This window comes from Acanthaster planci, linkage group LG08 (assembly GCF_054643075.1).
Source record: "Acanthaster planci isolate LZ-2023a linkage group LG08, COTS_SCS, whole genome shotgun sequence".
NCBI lineage: Eukaryota > Metazoa > Echinodermata > Asteroidea > Valvatida > Acanthasteridae > Acanthaster > Acanthaster planci.
In genome coordinates, this window is record NC_141784.1 from 16,091,220 (window position 1) to 16,109,277 (window position 18,058).

Genomic DNA, 18,058 nt, shown 5'->3' on the forward strand with positions numbered 1-18,058 from the left:
GGCAAATGGTTATGACACCCAAAAGCCATGTTCGCATTGAAGTAAAAAATGTAAAGGTTACTGGGAGTGCCTGTTGTAGTTTTATTGTGGTTATTCTTTTGTCTGTCTTCATTTGGATTACTAACTACTCACGAAAGGTCCCTTGATCACTTAAAGCTCACGGAGCACAATCTACATCGTCAAGTTTTCATTTTACATCGTCATACATGAATGTACAGTACAATGTATGCTGTACAATATATACAGCAGTTGGCCATGGTGGCTTCATCGTTGTAGTTAATAATTTTTTTATTTTCCTTTTTTTAATATTCTTTCCAGTCTACGTAACTTACAAACAAACAAGTTTTTTTCAAAATTCCTTTTACAAGACCTTGGATAGGCCAAGTGGATGTCTAGGTAGTTTTTAAAATTTTGTTATGTCATGATGACAACAGCAAAATCTGTGATTTTCACATATTTACACACACTTGTCGAGCTCTAATTTCATCTGCATAAATATGCTTATGTAGGTAGAACGTGTTTTCGGGATCACATAATTTTGTCATGATGACCTCATAAAATGATTTATCATTAAAGTTTGAATATTTATTTTTACCCATTTAGTTAAAAACTGTTTTCTTAAGGCCTTTTCAGCTTTTCGGTTACTTTGCTATCTTGCATCTTGAACAAAGTTGCACCAAGCAAAGACTTCCACGCACAGATGATGATGATGATATGATGACATCAGGTGTCAAATTACAAGCAATTAAAGTTGGTATGTTTAATCCAAGTCATTCAGGGGGGCTGGGAGGGCACATGCCCCCCCCCGTCCCCCACTTTAAAAAAAAGGATGAATGGATATTGAACAAGGGTAACAAAAAATTGCCCCAAAAGACCAAACCACTGAAGCTGATACCCTCCCCATAAAATGCTGGTGCCCCCCACTTGTAAAAGCTTAGCAATGCCAGTAGTCCCTGTAGTTTCCCATACATTTAGTCTGGCACTCTTTTTCAGATGATGTCATTTCTGTATTATACAATGTACATTTACATCTGAAACCAGACAAACGAGATGGTCAAGTTATGTGTACAAGCTGAAAATACTTTTAAACAGTAAAAGTGTGAGGGCCAGTCTATTTTAGTGTTGGTAGCTGCAGCCCGAGTTACGTGCGCATGCAGTTGCAATGGCCATTGCACGTTTATTTTAAATTATTTCAAAAAAAAAAAAAGTTAGGGTAAAAGAGAACTGTGTCGCCGCACTATTTTTGGAGCCAGCTCCTGACCAGAAACCAGAGATTTGGGAGGGGGGCTAATGCCGTCATTTTTGTACATGGTTTTGCTCTGCATATTTATCTTAGAGCATTGTATGTATAGCAAGTGCATTTTTACAAAACTTAGCATAAAAGCACTACGGTATGTTCTGTTGCAAGCTGATATTGTATCTCTTGTGCTTTTTTAGTGAAAATTACTAAATGTGTTTATTCCAACAAACTTTCCAAATCTGGCAGAGTCTCAGATCTGAGTTCCTTGTGTTTTCGATTGTGGAATATGTCACAGATTTTTTTTTAAAAAGAATGTGCTATATGTGTATTAGTTTAGCAAGGGTATATGAAAGGCATTATGCATATGTATGTACTGGTTATGTTCAGTGGTGTGGATGTTGCATTGAGAGTAAAATTGGTAGAAATTTTTCAAAATGTTTTGACTCAGGGTGTGCATTCATCAAGTTCAACACAAGAAAGGAAGCATTGGCAGCTATCAACAACATCAATGGAACTGTTTCTATGCCTGTGAGTATTTAAGCACATGAAATGAAGAACTGCATACATGCACATGCACATAAGAAAATGGCTTAACTTCTGTAGGTTTAGCTACAGTATGTAAGAACTTAAGAGTGTCAAAAGAGCATTGAGGCAAAGAACTTCAAGAAGATTGTCCTGTTGATAATTTTCATCTGCAATTTCAGATCTTTTCACTCTACAAAACAGTAAATTTTGGTGCCCTGGTGCAACCTTTGGGGTTTTCCATCGTATTGTATAGAGTAAATTCAACTTCATGTCAATTTAAAACATAACATAAATTAGGTTTATCTCGGCCAAGGATCATTTAATACTTGAAACTTTTTAATCCAGATAGCTGCCATTCTATATTCAAATTAAAAGTTTAAAAAAGGAAAGTAAACTGCCTCATCAGAAGTTTCAGTTTTTGTGTATCATATACGGCACATCATGAGGATCATCCACCCAGTCTGACTACCTAGCACTGTTAACAAAGAAAGTTTTTTACAGAAAAATGTCCCATTAGGACTGAAGCCAAAATATACCATGGCATTACCTGAATTACGTAACAACTTCAGCATTATTACAGTATGTAGGGTTATGGGCTTGTGGGGTGTAGTGGTAATTATGTAACAGCTTCAGCATTATTACAGTACGTAGGGTTATGGGCTTGCAGGGTGTAATGGGAATAATGTAACAGCTTCAGCATTATTACAGAATGTAGGGTTATGGGCTTGCAGGGTGTAATGGGAATAATGTAACAGCTTCAGCATTATTACAGAATGTAGGGTTATGGGCTTGTGGGGTGTAGTGGTAATTATGTAACAGCTTCAGCATTATTACAGAATGTAGGGTTATGGGCTTGCAGGGTGTAATGGGAATAATGTAACAGCTTCAGCATTATTACAGAATGTAGGGTTATGGGCTTGTGGGGTGTAGTGGTAATTATGTAACAGCTTCAGCATTATTACAGAATGTAGGGTTATGGGCTTGCAGGGTGTAATGGGAATAATGTAACAGCTTCAGCATTATTACAGTACGTATGGTTATGGGCTTGCAGGGTGTAATGGGAATAATGTAACAGCTTCAGCATTATTACAGAATGTAGGGTTATGGGCTTGCAGGGTGTAATGGGAATAATGTAACAGCTTCAGCATTATTACAGAATGTAGGGTTATGGGCTTAGAAGGGGAAAAAAATGTTCGAGTTGGCTTGTGGGTGTAGTGGGTAAGCCTAAGGAAGAGGATTGGTATTTTTTTCGAACCCCGTGGGTATTTTATTTTTCTTGTTTCTTTTAGTTTGTGTTCTTCCCTGTACAAAATGATCAATTCTGTAGGCTAATACATTTACTGCCCAAATTTGTGACCTTAAATTCTATTATTTTAAGGACAAAAGCTATGAGTTCTTGATCATTTAATTGCCTTGCATATTTCAGGCTTGTTCTAAATGGGCATTTCTCAGTAAAGCCTTGTTACTAGTGGTGGGTGGTCAGACCAAGTACACGATCACTTGTTAATCAAGTACATGATCACTTGTTAATCAAGTACATGATCACTTGTTAATCAAGTACATGATCACTTGTTAATCAAGTACATGGTCACTTGTCAATCAAGTACATGGTCACTTGTTAATCAAGTACATGATCACTTGTCAATCAAGTACATGATCACTTGTCAATCAAGTACATGATCACTTGTTAATCAATTACATGATCACTTGTTAATCAAGTACATGATCACTTGTCAATCAAGTACATGATCACTTGTCAATCAAGTACATGATCACTTGTTAATCAAGTACATGATCACTTGTTAATCAAGTACATGATCACTTGTTAATCAAGTACATGATCACTTGTCAATCAAGTACATGATCACTTGTTAATCAAGTACATGATCACTTGTTAATCAATGCAGTTACACTTGGACTCAATCTAAATTTAAGGTTTAAATGCAGAATACCTTAATTAGCTACTGAATCAGTTTTATTGTATTTAGTTCATTTTTTGTTTGAAGTATAGCAGCAACAAATTTTGCTCAGCCCCAAATTTTTTGCAATTTTATTCTCCAATGTATAAAAATGATTTCACATCCCTTTTCGATTAAATGGATGGAAAAGTGCAAGTTTTTAAAACACTGAAATAACCCATGCTTTCCTGGACATCTGAGGGCACTGTTGCTTTGATATCATCTAGGGAAGACAGGTTATTGTGTAGGTTTTTGTTCAAACTGTAAACCCAAAATTAATTCAATGAAAACCTTTTCTGAGAAAGGGTTGTATGCTTGCTTTTTTATATGTATTTAAACACGGACCATTTACCCAGGGATGTGCAACTTAAGTTCAGAGCTGGTTCAATGCGTGTTACGGCCAGCACAATATCACAGCAGAAATTAAATTGGATTATCTCTAATGATAAAACACATATTCCTGTCTACCACTTTGTTTTCTTGTAATATTTTAAGTCAGGGTACACCCTTTATAAAACTATGCTGCTCAATATATTTCATCTTATACATTCTGAGAAAAGTGTACTACAAAATTGGGGAATTTTGCCTCATGAAAACTTTGGTTTCTGCTTGAAATCGATAAATGTAGAAGATTTATTAGTCGAAACAAATAGATTTAGGCAGCGCGTCGTCTCGGCATAACCACTGCTGCACTGTACATGCTGCATGCTGCAACACGTGTCATATGGTTGCAGTTTTCTTGGGAAAAGTCAAGAGTGCCTGCGGGGGTAATAACAATCCGTAACAAGCATTGAACCAAGGTCGCACATGTGTTTGCACTGGAGCCGCTCGTGGTTGCACATCCCTGGGTAAATGGTTCGTGATTTAAACAACAGTGAATCACCCAAGAAGAAATTCGAAACCAGCAAAATATGAAAACCTTTTTTGTGTATAAATCAATGCAACATAGACTAACACTAATAAATTTTAACTAATAAATAAATGAAAAGTGTGTGCATGCACATAAATAGCAAGTGGAGCTAACAAGTTTGAGCTGCCTTTTGAATATGTATTGGGGCACCAATATGAATTTCAACATCATTATCTCTGAGCTTTTGCACTTTTTTTCACTTTTGTCTTCAGAAAACCCTCTTAAATCATTACAGCTATTACATGTACTTGTTGATCACAAATAATTTTCCACTACACAAAATAACAACCTTTGCTTTCTCCCCGAGCACATGAGGTCAAAAGAAATTTACAGGACTCCTTTCCAACCAAGTCCAATTGGTTGGTATGGTACTTCAGGGTACCATGCAGTGTATACACCACTTGTATATGTAGGCACCTACATGTACTTTAAAATGTCATACTGTGAGTAGGACTTGAAAAGGCTTAAAAAAGAGTAGTTATTGGACATAGCAGTCACTTCACACAGATACTCCCTTGATGGTATTCATCAAAAGAACCATAAGTACATGTATCTTTCTAACCTTAGATGTTGCACCTTGTACATCGTCGAATGAGAAAGGTGGCTGGTACCCTAACATACTGCACAATTTGTTTTACAGCTCTGAGAACACACAAAACAGAACCCTACTGATTTCTTTCGACCACGGCCGCTTTGAACAAACAAAATTTTCAAGTTTTTATTTTGTTCTCCAACAGTTTCTCTCACACCAGCTACAGTGAGTTTAGAGGGCGTTCCAAAGACAAAAGTGAAAAAGTGCAGAAGCTGAGAGAAAATGATGTTGAAACTTGTCCCCCTGTACATTTCCCTATGTGAAGTACGAAAATACCTTTCAAGAACATTGCTTAATGCCCTTGATATGCTCTATAGTGCCACATTTATACTGCAGCTAGCAGTGAGGATTGAAGAGCAATCAGTGCTTGCGACGTTCAACCAGTGTCACATCTGGGGCTGGTATTGAATTCTGATCCTTCCATTTTTAAGGGACTCTTTCCACATTTAAATAAACTTGTCTGGTCAAGCTGATGTTATTAGCATTATCAAGCTGCCTATAGCATCATGCTGCCTTACATGTAATTAGATTACATATGTTAAATATTTGAGGCGTTGGGGAATAGCAATGATGATTGCTTCATATTTGGCTGTAAGGTTTTTAGAGTTTTAAGAACTCTTAAAGAGCATGTGAAGTAGGGGAAATTGTTTGGTCCTACATGCCCTGCCTGGCCAGTTGGCTTTCAAATTTGCCCCCTCCCAAACTAGTGCAGCAGTTGGTCAAACATTCTGGGGGATTTGATTTAAGCTGCGTGTCATTAATTCACTCAGTCATTTTCATATTATAGTCACATCCCCAAGAAAAAGTTTTTTAATAACAATATTCATGTTAGCATTTTTACCACTGAGGGCATAGCTCATAGTGAATGTCATTTTTCAAACAAAAGCTCATATATAAACTTTTGTCTCAGAGCCTCAGCAGCTACTGGTGAGACTACGCCCAATAGAATTTAAAAAGATTACTTGCTTATCAAGCTCCTGATTATAAGGTTGTGTCTTACAGGGCTCTTCCACAGGCCTGGTAGTGAAATTTGCTGATACAGAGAAAGAAAGGCAAATGCGCCGTATGCAGCAGTCTGTTCCTGCCGGGCCAGTTTCAGGATTCTTCAGTCCAACATTGCCCATTACACCAATGGGAGGATTAGGAGCCTACGGTGCATATGCACAAGCTGTGAGTATATGAAGCGGGACTTTCAGCTTTGGAACTGTATTCTGTGCTCCTTATATTCATCATATTCACAGAATTTACTCAGGTACTGGTAGGTGCTTGTCATTTTAAAAAAAAGTTGCAACTGGTCATTTGCAGAGGATGTGATGACATTTTGGAAGTTTGAGCATGTAAGAGTATTATTTAAGTAACTTACTTGAACCAAGTTGAAATTAATGTGTTCATAAGATGGTGTTGTGTTTTGTTATGGTATGTTTATGTGGTCATTGAAATTGGAGGTGGTTGAGTGATAAATAAAGGGTACATTGTGTCTTATTTTTCAATGTCTAGAGTTCATAACATCAACTGTAAAGCTGGTGTAGAATATGGGATGTTAGCTTGATATTTGATTGTGGGGGATGGGTACTTTGTATTTTGTATTTGTCAACTTTGCACCAGTTATACTACTGTTTTACATCAGTTTTAGTTGTTTGTCAACTCATGTAGTTTACTTTGGACTTCAAGTGGATTTGAAGAAGACAGTGAGGTTGGATGGACCAAGGTTATGTCTGGGTTGGTGGTACTTTGCTGTTGTTTTGTTACGTACAATCTTAATTGGGTACATGTCCATTGTCTATCTGGATGAGGGAGAAATGGAAACCACCAGTGTTATGCTTTTGCCTTTTTGTCGTACTGCATAAGCAGCAGTGTCATGGATTGTCCTGATACTGCAGTTTTGGTGGTGGTTTGGCAGTTTTGCCATGTTTGAGTTTAGCTTTCTCTTTCAGAACTTTGATGTCACTGTTATTCATTTGCTTGCCCAATGTCACACTCATCATAGATTACAATTTTTCATAAACTGTTTACTTCTCGGTACCAATCTCTTTTGGATCACACTTGTCTGGGTTTGGTAAATTTCCATGCCATATGTGCAGGTCTGCTATACATGTCTTCATGCTGCAAAGTTACCCTGTTGCATGTGTGGCTTTAATATCTAGAATGGTTGATATTCTTTATTTTCATCACCAGGGCTGGAGTTGCTCAAGAATACATTCAATTTCTTTTGCTTTCACACATTTTTAATATTGATGGGTTGCTCCAATTTTTCACTTGCCTGGATTGCTAAGACATCTTCAAACTGGGTGTCAGAGAACACAAGACTGCATGACATGTACATGCAGTTTGCTATTCAAACTCTCTCTTTATAGAAGATAGTATTATAAAACATTCATAAATACTGTAGATGTCGTGTATCATTATTATTCACCTTACAAGGCAAAAATCATTTTTTACTTGAATTCATGTACATCATGAAATAAGTGCATCAGAGTTTGCAGAAAAAAAGCAATGCACTCTCACGGCATTTCTGAAATCTTGTCACTTTGAAAGTTTCTGTGGCACTCAAGTGCAAAATGTATGAAAACAAACCTTGTAAAAGTTATCCCCAAAGTACAATGACACGTAGGCAGTAAATGAGTCCTTGGGCTGTGGACTGTGGTTAAGGATACAGTTGTAAGTGTATTTGTACTTGGACAAAAAGATACTCCAAACATTCAGATATTTTCGCAGATATCTGGTTTATATCTTGTACTTGAGTATCATTATCACCTGTCCAAATGAACCCTATATCTAATCAGCCAAGCCACATTTACATAGTCCTGGTACTTTAACTTGATTCTTATAATATGACCTCACATGTTAGTTTTCTTGATTTAACTGCAATATTGATTTTCATTTCAAAGTTATGATGAACCTTTTTGGGGGGTATATTGCAGATAGTTGCAGATCTTCCTATTATTTGATGCACTTGTATCACTGTTAGTATCTAATCTGTTAGGTCTAATTCCATCATAATGCCCATAATGTTTCAAAGTTTGATTCATTCTTTTTTCTTAAGTTAATGCAGCAGCAGGCAGCATTGATGGCATGTGGGCAAACCATGGCAACTGCGTACATGAATCCAATGACTGCTGCTCTGTCTGCTGCCCAAGTTCAACAGATGAATGCAGTCGCTGCTGCTAATGGCTTTACAGCAGGAACCACTACTATGACACCTACTGCTAGTGACTTTGCATGTAAGAACATCCAATCAAATGAGTTCTCAGATACACATGTACTTGCAAACAGTGTATAAAATTGTCTGCCTTTATGAGACACTTTTTATATTTTGTCAATTGTGGCAGAAAGACAGTGAGAATGCTTTTTGTTGAGGCATTTGTCATCTTAAATGTGTGCGACAAAATCCAAAGTAAATTGCATCACAGCTACAATGGATGTGATTTGCCTTTCAGTTTTAGTGTTGCCTTAATTATGGAAAAACTTGTGTTTTTGCACATTTTACACCATTGGTTTATTGTTGATGTTGTTTTGGATAGTTGCTACTCCAGGGACAGGCCAAGCCACAGTAAATTGCACAACCCCATCCTTGCCATCACCCACCATGCCAACATACACTATGGCTCTACCCACTAATGGCCAGAATAGTGAAGCCGTTTACACCAATGGTATACATCAGTATACTGGAGAGTATGGTAAGTATATTTTCTTTAGGTTTCCATTAGTTAGTAAAAGTAATCCGACTTTGCACTTTGGACTTACTACAGAAATATCCTGTTACTGCAAAAGAGAGCAAATTGAGTAACACTTGAGCTGCACTGCTGACACACATCCATGCTTAATTGCCTTTTGTGGGTGTCTGCACATTTGGATATGTTAATGGTATGTTGTATGTGCACACTGTGTCTTTACACAGTGGCTCCTGTAACTTGGCCAAATTTTGTCCTCAACTCTTTCTATTCAGGTTAAAGTCCATAAGCTGTACTGATATTATATTGATCGAATTTGTGTTCATGTGCATTGCATTTTCATGCATCCCATGTTCACTGTCACCAAGTTCCTTCAAACTTTGAGGCTGTTTCAAAAATGAAAAGTTTTGATCATGTCAATGTGACATGCACATATCAAAAACATTACCCACTTTGCAAATAACATACATTTAGAGTTGACCCTTCATTGTATCGTGCAGAATGCCTTGTATGTGTGACAGTGACTATTAGCTCAACCCCTTAACCATTCAACACACTCTTATTCAGTTAATATGTACGGTATATGTAGAGGCAGTTGTAAGTATTGTGCAATCGTTTCTCCTCTGGTTTAAGTGTGCATTTGAATGATTGCTCGGTATTTGAAGTGGTGGTGGCCATTCATTGGGTTAGCTGTTTTGGTTGTTGGCTGTTCACTTGTGCATTGTCAAGTTGTAATAGAATAAAAGGGTTGGCATGTGTACCAACTTGTGTCTGTGCTCTTTTGTACATGAAATACTTTCAGTATTCGTATGATAGTGGCAAATAGTGTTCCTTCATATGTTGAAGGAGTTGTATGCACCACTTTTTGTGTCCTTTGATAGCTGTTGGTGTTTTCAATGATGATTCTAGTTGTACCTATATGTGAACTCTTTTTGTGGTAATTAATAAATCATCTTTATAGTGCTGTCTAATTCTTTATTGTGGAAATAACCACCAGCCATCAGTCATATTTCTGCTGTGTTTCTTTACTAGAAATTTATGAGAGTTTTTGTAGATTTGACTTGTTGGAGTCACGCAAGGGTAAATGTGGTGTTACTCCTCCCAGTTTTGTTACATGTGGCGTGAGTTTCTATATTAAACCTGTGGCACACTTATATTTAGACCTGTAACATTTAGATGGAATTGACAGATTGTGGAGAGGATGTTTACTATGTAACTACTTTATTAAAGATGGCTGCTTCCACGTACACTTTCTATATGCTTACAATTGCAGTCAAGCAAGGGCGCTGTAATAGATATATGGTCAAGACATATTCCTGTACCTCCCCTTCAAGTACAAATAAGTGTACTCTAAGACTGAACATTAATAAGCATACCTTTCAGAAATCAATTATGTATATTAAAGCTTCGGTCTTTATGTCATATCAGTGTTCAAAAAAACATTTGAATTTGGCGGAGTGTGCATTTTCCTTATTTTTTTTTCTCTTTTTAAACTTCTTGAAACTTTTAACAACTAGCTGATGAACGTGCAACTTTTACTTCTAAATTTTTAAGCATACAAACCTTCATTGTTTTTTCAACTTTATTCTTTCTTCATTGCAGTATTTTTCTGCAAGATGCAACCAAATTGGCAAGGACTGTTTCGTTATTTTTAGAACAGTTTTTTTGTTTTGTAGGGGATTGACTGGATATTTTATCTTTTCTGGCTGACTTATGTTTAAATGTACAAGTCAAGATGATTTGGGGGTTTCACTAAACGTCCCGAACATGTCATCACAGCAGATTGTTTGGCATTGAGAGTCTGTGAAAGAGATGAAGAGGACATCTGTGGCAGAGTTGTTGGTGCAGGTTCCAAGGTTGAAGGTTCTGGAATGGTTTTCTCCGACCTGGTGGGAGAGGGCAGAGACGGCTTTGCTGGTGACCGGATTTGGAGGGTTGAGTTTGGTGATTTAACCAGTCCTGAGCGATTGCTGTGGAATGTGCCATGATTAGTTTGGATGATGCGGGATCATGGCTCAGGTGTCTGGCTTACAATCGTTCCGTGACTGTTTTGATCCCTAATCCACACTGGATCCCCTGGTTTCAGCACTGGTAGGTCTTGGGCACGATGACGGAGGTTGAAGGTGCACTTCTGGCTATCGCGATAGAGATCCTCTTTCTGTCTCACTTGTAGGTGATGCTCCGGTTGTACTCAAGGCTGTAGCTTCGATGGAAGGATTGGTAGCTGTGTGCAGAGTTTTCTTCCCATCAGAAGTTCGTTTGGTCATAGCCCACTCTGTAGGGGGGTAGCTTTGTACATGTATGTTAGAAGGGCAAGGTTAGATTGCTGGTTTTTCTGAAGTAGGCCCTTCATGGTGCAAACAGCTCGCTCAGCTTCACCATTTGCCTGTGGGTACCGAGATGAGCTGGTGGTGTGGATGAAACTGTAGTCCTTAGCGAATCGTTGGAATGAGTGTTCGCTGAACTGCGGTCTGTTTTCATATACCACGAAGTCTGGTATCCCGTGTACTGTGAAGATTTCTTTCAGAGCTCGAATCACAGTCTAGGCATGTTGCTTACTGGAGAGAGGTTTAATCTCTACCCAGTGCGAGTAGTGGTTGACGATGATCAAAAAAATTTGCCTTGGTATTCGAACAGATCCATACCCAGCCATTCCCAGGGACAGGAGGGGAATGTTGCAGATATGAGGGGCTCACATTGTTCTGGTCGGTGTTTGGCACAGGTTTGGCATTTGAAAACCATATTCTCAATGCTTTTGGAGATATACCTGGCCACCAGACTGATGTACGCGCTCGGTTTTGGCTCTTGGTGATACTCCGATGACCTTGATGGATGCAGTCAAGCATTTCCAATCTCGCGGATCTGGGAAAAACTATGCTATCGTCATATAGGAGGTGATTGTTGAGAACAGTGAGATGGCTTCTGTTCTCCCTGTACTGATGGAGTAGTGGTGTATTTGGCATGTATGCCGGCCAACTATGCAAACAGTACTCTTTGATTTGGGTGTATTCTTCATCCGCTTTTTGAGCTGTTGTGATGTCAAGTAGTCGTTGTGTGCTTGCCAGGAGTGTTGTCATTGTCTCCATAGTGAAACTTTCTACTTCTGATGCTTGCCTGGTACATACTGGGCTGTCGGGTTAAATCTCATGAGACGTAGGCGAAAGCGAAAAATGCATGGCAGCATTTTGGAAAGTTCCTTTGATCTAAGAAGGGACACAAGTGGCTTGTGGTCCGTCTCGAGGACGAATAGTAGCCCAAGTATGCTGTCAAAAAATTTTTCACATTGAGTGAGTGTGACGCGTAGCAAACCAGACGTTATCCATCATCTTGGGTTTGGAGCAGAACGGCCCCAGTACGGGTTAATGAAGCTTCAGTAGCAACAAAGGTAGGGCACCTGGAGTCATAGTGGGCTAGTACTTTGGATGAAGTGAGCAAGTTCTTTACATGTTTCAAGGATTGCTGCGCGTCACCCCAATACCATGCTGTGACCTTTTGTAACAGCTGGCATACTGGCTCATTAATTGCTGTCAAGCTAAGACGAATTTCCCGAACTGGTTAACCATTCCTATGAACCATTACAATTCTGAGATGTTGGACGGGACTGGGAATTCTGCAATGGCTGTAATCTTATTTTGGTCAGCATGAAGGCCAGTTGTGTCAGTCACATGACCCAGGAACTTAACTGTGGTCTTTTTGAACTCCTCATCAAGCGGAATTTGCCAAAATCCGCATTTGCGTCAAGTTTCAAGAAGATTTTACTCTGGCGCAGCTTAACGAGACTTTCGTTGACTGAAGACAAGGGCTGTATTTTGCATTGAATGCATTTGTTTAGCTTTGTTAATTCAACACAGATGCAATAGGAATGCAATGTTCGGTTTAGGCACAGTAACCTGAGCACCATGCTATTGGTTTGGAGAAATGACCCCTTGTTGAAGCATAGACTGGATCTCCTTTTCCACTTGTAGTAGAAGGGGTAGGGCACTTTCTGTGGTGTGTATAAGCATACAGGCCTAGCGTCAGGACACAGCGTTATGTGGTGTGGTGTCGAAAGTTTTCCCAGGCCGGTGAATAACCCAGAAAATTTTGCTTAGAAGTTGGGAGCTCAGCTTTGTTTCACCTCGTAGAATCTGGCCACGAGGCCTAGATCGACACATTCTCGTTTGCTGAGTATCAAACATCTCTGGTTCTGGATGACATATCGTTGCTAGGTGATCTCCTTCTGGCAGCACTGCAGCTTTGCAGTCGGCATACCAGTCACTGGAAGTGGGGTACCACCTGGACCACGGAGGGACTGATTTGTCTCCTTCAGTTGTACTCTGGCCAACTATGGATTTGTGTCACTGATGACGGACACTGTCACCCTAGTGTCAAGCTGAAAATGGGTACCGTGTAAATTCATGGCGATGTAAGCACTCCAGTAGTCATCATCGTTGCCGATAATTTTGCCAAGGAATGGAAGGTCATCATCCAGGGTGTCCTGTACTTCATGGACTTTTGTAGAGCTGCATTTTGGTGCTGGAGCACTCTGACAAACTGTCTTGAAGTGGCCTTTTTTCTGGCAATTGTCACACACTGCGTCTTTGGCTGGGTAGTGCAGGCATGAGTGGCATTGTCTACCCACACCATTTGCATGTTCCGGTGGCAGAATCTTGTCTGGGTTGTGACTACTGGGCCTGGCTTTTGGGCTTTTGATTGCAGAGTTTAAGTTGAGCAGGTTTGCATTTGTTGACCTGGTCAACACTAGTAGGCTTTGTGTTACCCCTTACAATGTCACAGTTTTCGTTTCGAGCCTCACCTGGCGACATAGTGGGATTGCTTTGTCGAGTGTCTGGTCTGTTTTTGACTGTGAGGTGTCAGACAGTTTATCATCTAACACTCCCACAACTTTCCTGTCCCTGATGAGACTTTCCTTGAGCTTCCCATATTGGCAGTTGCCAGCCAATCTGTATCGATCTTGGATGAAGGCATCCACTGGCTCACCCAGCATTTGTTTATGTTTGTTATTAAACCGAGCTCTCTCCACAATCACATTTCGCCTGTCTTTGTAATGCTCATTTAGGGCCTTCTTGACTTGATCATATGTTGCTGATTCCTCATTGAATTTGAGGGTAATCAGAATATCATCAGCACAATCACCCATAGAATATAGGAGTGTGCTCACCTGTTCCCAGTCTGGCTTTGCATTGAGTCCAGAGGCCACCGTTCCCAGTCTGGCTTTGCATTGAGTCCAGAGGCGATCTGAAAGCTTTCAAAATGCTTGATCCATTTAGGCCACAATTCACACTGGGTTGGCCCGTTTCCACCTTCAAACTTCCCTGGCAGGGGGAGCTGAGCCATTAGTTGAGTGGTCATGATGTGGGTTTGTATTTTAGACCGCTGCCACCATGTAAATGTCCTATGGTATAGGGGACCCGTTGGACTGGGATGTGAGGATGAAACGCCAGATGTCGCTGATGTGGAAACCAATGTCTTGTGGTACTGTGTTGTTCTTGATGATCTTGATGGCTTCTCTGACGCAGCACAGGTGCTGTTGCTTGATGCTGGTGAGAAGTTTGGCTTTGCTCCAGTTGACCTTATGGTCTTTGATATGGGAGTGCTTGATGATGGCAGACTTGTCGTATTCCCTTTTCCTGCCATGGGCTTTGTGTTCATTGAGTCTGGTAGGGAGGTCCCTACTGGTCTCGCCAATGTACACTTTGCCACATTGGCAGGGGATCTTGTACCAAGTGGGCCATCCTGGAGATGAACAGACATCCTCCCGGCATGAAATAGTTATTTTACATAGATATCTGCAACTACATGTATCACGCCATATGGTTCCCAAACTGAAGTGAGACACTCTGGCCAGTGAGCCCACAGCAATTACTGTTGGCCCCACACAAACCTTCTGAATCTTATGATTTGTCTTTGGATCAGACAAAAGACCATATCCCCATTCAGCTACAGACAGTCGTGCAGCATCAGCTGAGGGTCACAAAGGTCGGCCTGCTGAATACAAACCTCACAGGAATAGCAATGTCTCTGGAACAATGTGGTCGCCAATTCCTAAAGAAAGGCATGGGGCCCAGCTGACCCTTGGAAACACGATTTTCTGGCAGTTTTGATTGATCAGTGTTGTGCTGATCGAATCTAAACCCTTGATTGGATTAAAATTTATTGTCCATGTAAAAACATAAAAATTAGACTCCACCGGACAAAAACACATTACGAAAATAGAACACGTTATAAAAGTATATAAATATTACAACAAATCATCCATACACACTTTACGCACATCAAGTACAATTGTCAAACTAAAGCCCACAATTTACTTGCTAAGAAAAAAAAAGACATAAGACGTACTGTACGCCGTTAACATTGCACGAAAACACATTGACCATGTGCCAATTCAATGTCTGCGGTCGTGCAGGGCAGGAAAGGCTCAGCTATAAATTATAGCAGAGTAATAATTAAGATTGAACAATGACACAAGGTGCACACAGTTTTACGTGAACTCAGTTTCACTCACTTAAGTCGACAATAATCTACTGCTTGGAATTTCTGTTCAAAATGTGAAAAGCATTTGGAACAAGCGACTGTCTAAACTGGCAGCGCATAGTCTTGGGGACACAAAAGTGCACTCACAATTGATTGTAACTCAAAGGTGCAGTGGGGTTACAGGGTCCCACATAATGCTGTGGACTTTCAGAAGAATGCGTTTCTCATACAAGTTGAGGGAAGGTCTGATTGGGTTATTTTCTGGGCAATTCTGCACGGTCTTTCAAGCTTTTTTATATTAACCTGTGAGAGATTGCCAAAAGTACACAAGAGGTTGAACATAAAAATACTCTGAATCACCGACTGATAAAATAGTACTAGAATGCTATTATCCACATGAAACACCTGAAGTTTTCCTAGGAATTATAACCTCAGGCTTGCCTTGCTAGCTTCACATTGTGAATTTCTATTCCAGTTCAGCTTCTCACTGTTCCCAGATACTTGTATTCGAAAACCTGCTCAATACACTGGTCATGTATGACCAAGGGGATATGGCTAGAATATCCAAAAATCACCAAAAATCAAAACTCATTTCTTTTGTGTTGTATACATTCAAGACCAAGTAATGACTGTCACACAAATCAACAAACCATTGAATTCCTTGTGGACAAAAATAGGTGGAATCACACACCCTTGAGGAGCTCCGAGACTAAGAGACTTCATCTTGAAGTGACATTATTGCACTGCACCCATTTAGGTCTGTAGACTGCACGTTATGTACAACGTATACACATGGTCATGCTTTGCATTCATATTCCTTTCGGTTGCATACGTGGCACTGCTGTAATGGGTGATAACTTTCCAATCTAGCGTCCAACACAACCACAGTTTAATGATTCATAACAAAACTGACAGTATGATCTACGGGGTAACAAATGTTTCTCCTGGTACCAACAGGACCAGACAACACGCCGATGAAGCAACACCGTGAATTATAAGTGAACACGAAGTAATTGATCAATATTATGGCTGGTGAATGTTGCATATTGCCGGTATCAACTTGAGACCAGCCATAATATTGAGACCAAAGGGGCCCAAGACCGAGATCACAGCTACCGAGACCAAGACTGAGACCGGCAAAAAGTGATCTCGAGACTAAGACCAGTCTCAAGACCTACAACACTACTCAACACCCCCAAAGATATTCACCAGAATGCATTAATTCTGAGAAACTGGAAAATTTAGATTCTATGATTGACTCATCTTGGACTCCACCAAAGACAAGGCCCTGAAGGCTGTCAGAATAACTCAAGAACTTGCAGATTGCTTGGGCTTCCTGATCAATCAGAAGGGGTTCCAGCTGAACCCTCCACTCAGGCAGTCTACCTAGGGGCAGAGCTGGATCTTCTGTGGGGCGTGGTTAACCAAACAGAGTGTGTAACACTTTTCCTTTCCACAAAAATTATTCTGGCCGTAGCATGTTTATGTCTTCTGGGACCCATGGCCAGTTTAATCGACTTAGTTCCATGGTGCAGATTGAGGATGAGACCATTTCAACTCCATCTCAAAGATAGAGTCGGAATGCTGCAAGATAATCCGCATTGTCCCATTCAGGCCCAGCCAACCCTGTTTTCAGATTATAATCGATGTCCATATAGTATGGTAGATCTGCTGGCACAACCTCATTTTCAAGATTCTGCTGCTAGATCCAGAGACACTTCACTTGATGTGTTGGCTATTGCTGAGTGATCCCTTAGAGCAGCAGGACGTTTGGTGAATATGGCGACCGCTGCTGCCTGAAGCTGTTGATCCTCAGCACGACTGTGTAACAGCCGACGATGACAAATTGTCGCAATGATTAGTCCCCTCTCAAGATATAGGGTCAGTTACGTCAACCTTGACAAAGTTTCCATATAAAGCTATTGCCTCTCTGTGACTCTTGACATTAAAACAGTTTTTCTAATAGCAGTGGCTGCTGCTAGAAGACGAAGCGAGTTGCATACCCTTACCATAGAACAGGATTGTGTACGATGGGAATTACATGTAATACAGTTGGTTCCTCATAAAATGGCTAAGGCTAAGGATTAATCATCTTTCAGACCCTCAAGATATATTGATTCTGGATAAAATACCATTCTCGTCCATCCAAGATTACAACTTCTGGTGTTTGGTCTGGGCCCATTCATTCAAGAAAACAAATGGAGCAGGGAAATTGTAGCATGGTGTCACATGTGGTTTAAAAACATTTACAGTCATTTAGAAATTGTTACAAAGCTTTAAAAACCAGAAACTGATACCTTAAACAATATGAGTGGCATATACATTCAACATGTAGAGTGACATATACATTCAACATGTAGAGTGACATATACACTACCAGTAACCACTCAGTGCCGGGGTTCCTGGTACCGGGTACCTTGGGTTTGTATCCATAGCTGGGTTGCCCGAAATTGGACAAAGCAGCTGGGCCTTGTAACAAACGACCGTACTCAGAACAAAAGACTGAGCTGCTGGGAATTACCAAAAACTTTCAGCACAGATTGCTGGCATTTTCGGAGGTAATCCATCATTGTTTTGAAACAGTGTACCACTGTTTGCAGCGTTCAGTGTCCGCGGATTATCAACGGGGACAAAAGTGCTCCAGCACGCCAGCGATGAGCAATACAGTACCACTGCATGCTAATT

The 18,058-nt window shown here is 40.1% G+C and overlaps 1 protein-coding gene across 3 annotated transcripts in view; it reads left to right on the top strand.

Moving 5' to 3' along the window:
• Positions 1-18,058, top strand: part of LOC110987803 (CUGBP Elav-like family member 3-A) — a 100,147-nt gene that overhangs the window by 52,334 nt on the left and 29,755 nt on the right. For all 3 annotated transcript variants that reach the window (XR_002599328.2, XM_022250894.2, XM_022250895.2), the window contains exons 5-8: positions 1,689-1,768; positions 6,228-6,395; positions 8,269-8,446; positions 8,747-8,902. Coding sequence is in view for 2 of the 3 variants with exons in the window: in XM_022250894.2 (XP_022106586.1) it covers positions 1,689-1,768; positions 6,228-6,395; positions 8,269-8,446; positions 8,747-8,902 (582 nt within the window). In the remaining variant the exon portion in view is untranslated. The remainder of the gene's footprint in view (positions 1-1,688; positions 1,769-6,227; positions 6,396-8,268; positions 8,447-8,746; positions 8,903-18,058) is intronic.